At 54.9% G+C, this 5,000-nt stretch overlaps 2 protein-coding genes across 2 annotated transcripts in view; one reads left to right on the top strand and one right to left on the bottom strand.

The window, feature by feature from the left end:
- Positions 1-3,314, top strand: part of PTSG_06673 (uncharacterized protein) — a 3,546-nt gene extending 232 nt beyond the window's left edge. The window contains exons 1-11 of the mRNA XM_004992006.1: positions 1-83; positions 378-570; positions 842-943; positions 1,111-1,201; positions 1,420-1,605; positions 1,809-1,888; positions 2,108-2,188; positions 2,336-2,399; positions 2,570-2,663; positions 2,835-2,975; positions 3,186-3,314. The exon at positions 1-83 is cut by the window's left edge and continues 232 nt beyond it. Of these exons, the coding sequence (XP_004992063.1) occupies positions 1-83; positions 378-570; positions 842-943; positions 1,111-1,201; positions 1,420-1,605; positions 1,809-1,888; positions 2,108-2,188; positions 2,336-2,399; positions 2,570-2,663; positions 2,835-2,934 (1,074 nt within the window). The 3' untranslated portion in view covers positions 2,935-2,975; positions 3,186-3,314. The remainder of the gene's footprint in view (positions 84-377; positions 571-841; positions 944-1,110; positions 1,202-1,419; positions 1,606-1,808; positions 1,889-2,107; positions 2,189-2,335; positions 2,400-2,569; positions 2,664-2,834; positions 2,976-3,185) is intronic.
- The window catches only part of PTSG_06672 (uncharacterized protein), a gene marked incomplete at its 5' end in the record, with an annotated part of 4,430 nt that continues 2,114 nt past the window's right edge, over positions 2,685-5,000 (bottom strand). The window contains 6 exons of the mRNA XM_004992005.1: positions 2,685-3,349; positions 3,582-3,647; positions 3,759-3,814; positions 4,023-4,146; positions 4,415-4,651; positions 4,849-5,000. The exon at positions 4,849-5,000 is cut by the window's right edge and continues 83 nt beyond it. Of these exons, the coding sequence (XP_004992062.1) occupies positions 3,175-3,349; positions 3,582-3,647; positions 3,759-3,814; positions 4,023-4,146; positions 4,415-4,651; positions 4,849-5,000 (810 nt within the window). The 3' untranslated portion in view covers positions 2,685-3,174. The remainder of the gene's footprint in view (positions 3,350-3,581; positions 3,648-3,758; positions 3,815-4,022; positions 4,147-4,414; positions 4,652-4,848) is intronic.

Raw genomic sequence — 5,000 nt, 5'->3', positions numbered from 1 at the left:
GCGGGCGACTTTGAGTCGAGCGACTTGGTGTTGATGCAAGTAGACAGCCACGTGCTGGATGCCATCGAACAGGGCAATCAACAGTAAGCTTTGCATGTGGAAGACAGAGAGAGAGTGTGTGTGTGTGTATGTGTGTGCGTATGTGTGCGTATGTGTGTGTATGTGCGTGCGCGTGTGTGTGCGCGTGCGCGTGTGTGTATGTATGTGCGTGCGCGTGTGTGTGCGCGTGCGCGTGTGTGTATGTGTGTGTGTGCCCGTATGTGTGTATGTGCGTGTGTGAGTGCGAGCTTGTGGATTCTGCGTCTGTTGCGCTTTTGCATGCCAAAGTTGGCAGTGCTCACTTGGTGTTGCTGTGATCACATGGTGTTGCATGACAGGGTGTCGTTCAAGGCATGTGGGAACGACTCTGTGGTCTTGTGCACTGATACGCGCACGTATTCGGTGAAGCACGCTGACGTCTCCAACGCACACTACGTTGTGCCACCGGATCCCGAGCACGCAAGCGACGTGCTCGCATTTCCACCTGGCCGTCCTCGCCAAGTCCGCGGAAACATAGCATCATACTTTGAGGTGCGTGCGTGCGTGCATTTGCGTTTGCGGTTGGGCGAGATAGCACCTGTGTATGCTTTATGCATCGACATGTGTGTGTGTATGTGTGTGCGTGTGTGTACGTGTGTGTGCATGTGTGCATGTGTGTGTGTGTGCGCGTGTGTGCATGTGTGTGTGTGTCGTAGTGGGGCATGTTGCTGGATTGTATTCGCAAGTGATACCGTGAGCAACTCATGTGGGCTTTCCATCTTTCGCGGTTACTTCGCCACCGGTTCCCATTGTGCTGGTGCAGTTGCGACACGTCGACCCAAGCGTGGCCAAGGTGCAGGAGCTCCTGCGCGAATGCGAATACAACGGGCCCGAGGAGGAAGCGGCTAGGAACACACAAACGCTGGTAACGCACCTTGAAAGCACGCGGTTGTGTTCTCTTCACCACAGTTTCCATGCTCTGAACATGCCTTAAAGAGAGCACGCCATCACACACATACACACACACACACATACACACACACACTTACACACATCCCCTCACACCAAATGCACACGCACGTATGCGTGCAGTACACGCTGGATGCATTGCTGGATGTGGTGCGGGCAAGTAGAGAAGAACTCCTCACAGCACTGCACGATATGCACGCATTTGAACACGACGGTGTGATTCCTGCTCCTGTTCCTGCTCCTGTTCCTCCTCCTGCCCTCTCTGTCTCTTCTGTGCATGTGCGCACGATTGTGTGTGCGTGTGATTGTTTGAGCGTGCTAATATGGACTGAACTGAGGCTGCCTGAGCGATTTCATCGCCACGCATGCTAATCTCACCACCTGTACTCATCTCACCACCTGTTCTCACCTCCCCACCTGTGTTCGTGACAGACCACTGGCGGGTGCTTGGGGAGCGGTACAAGTTTGAGGTGACAGATCTGCTGCTGAAGACGGCTGCTGGCGACGATTGGATTGCTGATGGCGTTCCTCTGGACGAGTGCACTGCGTCGCTCGCCGAATGTGATATCCCGGGCTTTGTTGTACGCGCCGTCCTCAAGGAGATGGCCACGCCACTGGGTATGGTGGATGGTGGATGGTGGGTGGCTGGTGAATGGTGCAGGTGGAGGTGCAGGTGGAGGTGGGGGAGGATGTTGGATGGTGGTGTTGGGTGGCTGTGAGGGAATGACATGTGACAAGAGCATTCCTGCCATTGCTGCACAACCCATCATTGATCACCACGACCACCACTGCAACCACGACCACCACCATCATCATCGCAGACGATATTGGGGCGCGGTGGCGACTGGACGAGGCCGCAGTCTGTCGATTCCGCGCACAGGAATTCCTGCAAATTGGATCGGTTCGTTGTGCTGTGATGTGCTGTGATGTGCGTGCGTGTGTGCGTGCGTGTGTGCGTGCGTGTGTGCGTGTGTATGTTATGTCGCTGTGCGTGGTGTGGTTGTGTTTGCGCACGTTTTGCTTGGTGCGTGTTCAAATTTCGTGTGCCTTTCCCGCCTGTCCTCTTCCCCAAAATGCCGCCATTGCCACTCATCGTGCGTGGTTTGCTTGCATGCAACAGTCGTGGGATCTCGACAGTTTTACAGAGACATGGGCGGCATCACTTCCAGAGGGAATGCACCCCAACCCAGACTACCTGAAGGTCCGCAGTCACACATATACACGTGTGGGTGCGTGCTCCTGGCGTGTCTGTTGTTTGCATGTGTGCGTGTCCTTCTTTTGCCTGCTGTTTACATGAACTGACTCACACTGGTGCTCGATACATGTGTATGTGTGTGTGTGCGCGTAGGGATTGGCGCTCATTTCGAAGCCGTCGGAGTTGGACGAGAAGCAGACAGTACAGTACTTCCCAGGTACAGAGACGGCACATACGTTCACACGTTGTCAGAGTATCCATGCGTATTTTACAACACATGTCCTTGAATCACATCATGTTATGGAACTGGAAGCTCACGCATCTGCAACAACCACTTTTGCACACCCCACACCACAACCCCCACCACTGCCCACGACAACGTGTCAGCATCGTCGCTGCCTGTTGAGCCGCGTGCACGGTTCGCAGCGCTGTTCTCCGCGCGTTCCGTCTGGACCGACGACGACATCACACCGTACATCGCGTAAGGCGCCGTGGTGGTGGTGGTGGTGGTGGTGGTGGTGGTGTTCGTTTGACCGCAATGATCATGGGCTTCAAACACACGCACGCACACACATATGTTCATGCACATTCGTACATGTTCACACAGACGCACTCACACACTCATATTTACACGAACGAACACCGCCACCAGCGGGATTGTGAGCAAGTTACAGACACGGGAAGCGCTGTTGATGAAACACGCACGTGGATATGAAGGGAAGGACGGTACGCGCATGTACAATCAGAAGTAACCCAAACGGGTTGGTGTCAACGAACACAGACCAAAAAGCGGGTGGGAACTGCATCTTGGTCGTGTCATGTGCGAGCGTGTGTGTGTGATTGTAAGCTTTGTTTGCGTGCTACACGGCTTGCATTGCCAATGCATCCCTCATTGTCGAAATAAGCTCTGTGCGTGTGTATGTGTCCATTAATTATGCTGCGATGACGGTGCCCGCACGGCAAACACGGCTCACTCAACTCAACCACAACCATCACGGTGCAGGCGGTGGTGCAAACTCGAGTCGCGTCGCATCGAGTGCAACAAGAACATGCGACGATGACGAGCGGGGCGCCGCTGTTGCCGTTGCTGTTGTCGCGTTCGTCGTTGTCGTCGTTGTCGTCGTTGTCGTCGTTGTCGTCGTTTGCTGAGATGCCGGTGCGAGATCCCTACACACACACACACACACACACACACACACACACACACACACACACACACACACACACACACACACACACACACACACACACACACGCACGCGATCGTGAGTGGTGGTGTTGAACCTGACATAAACGAGCACACAATGATAAGATCCAGGAAACACATGCGTGTACGTGTGTGTACGTGTGTGTGTGTGTGTGTGTGTACGTGTGTGTGTACGTGTGTGCGTGCTCGTACCGTTGAGGAGACCTGCATGTGATAGCAATGTCGAGAAATGTGTTCTGTGCATTGCGCTGAATGGCCCTGTGACCGTGCCGTAGACAGACGAGCAGTGAGAAATAGAGGGGAGTGACAGATGGACACAAAAGCACGCGCACGCACGCACGCACACAGGCACACATGCCAACGACTCACCCAAGTGTTTCCTGTGCGTATGCGCGTGTGCACGTGGACGCACGGAGGAGGAACAGCTGCGTCTCACACAGGGCCAGCGTGAGTGCTCGTATGTGATGATGGCAATTCAAACCGACACAAACGCAACCAAGCACACAAGCAAGCGCACAGTCACACAAGCAAGCGCACAGTCACACAAACAGACAAACACAGCGAGCAAGCAAACAAACACGCAACCACAAGCAACCACACCACCAACCACACCAGCATGGTGACTCGGCACACCTTTGTTGCGATGACACGTGGCATGAGGATGCGCGCGTGTGTGGACGGATCCGCCACATCGTGCACGTGTGCAATCACTGATGGCAACAGCCAGCCGTGCGCAAGGCCATCCTGACTCCCGCCACTGTTGAAAAGAGAGAAGGGCGGGGGAGGGGGTGGTTGGAAGAATGAGTTAATTGGGACGCAGGCAGGATGTGATTGTGCATCAGCACAGACAGGTGTACACAGAGACAGACAGGAAGACACATACACACAGACAGGCAGACACGCAGACATACACACACACACACACACACACAGGCAGACAGGCAGACAGACTCACACACACTGACGCATAGACAGGCACATTTGTCTCCGTCGCTCCCACGACCTGGACACACATGTGTACACACCGGGTGATGCAGACGGAGCAGACGGCCGTGCTGGTGTCGACACGTGGCTGCACACGCCCACACCGCAGACATCCAAATCGAACGCAGGGGGGAGGAGGAGGAGACAGTGGTGGTGGTAATGGTGACGACAACGCTGTCGATGCCAATGATGTTGATGTTGATGATGTTGATGGCGCTGGGACGTGAAGCGGTGTGTTGTTGTCATCGTCATCGCCATCGCCAGGGAGGCGCTGAATGCTGCAAATGTACATGTGTGCAAATGAGGATGACGCTGTGATGAGGTGTGTATCACACACACACACACACACACACACACACACACACACACACACACACACACACACACACACACACACACACACACACACACACACACACACACACACACACACACACACACACACACGCTCAAACATAACCCCATATGGACTCACGTGGTGTGCACGATGCGGCCGATAATGCGATGGCAGCCGGGAGTCGAAATCGCGCGCTGCACCGACGACACACCCGCACCCATTCCGCCACCATCACCACCGCCGTTCGGTCCGCCACTTCGCCATGTGCTTCTGTTTCGACTGGGGCTGCA

This window comes from Salpingoeca rosetta, assembly GCF_000188695.1.
Source record: "Salpingoeca rosetta unplaced genomic scaffold supercont1.18, whole genome shotgun sequence".
Taxonomy (NCBI): Eukaryota; class Choanoflagellata; order Craspedida; family Salpingoecidae; genus Salpingoeca; species Salpingoeca rosetta.
Note: the sequence above shows the minus strand (reverse complement) of the source record. Positions and strands in the feature narration are given on the sequence as shown.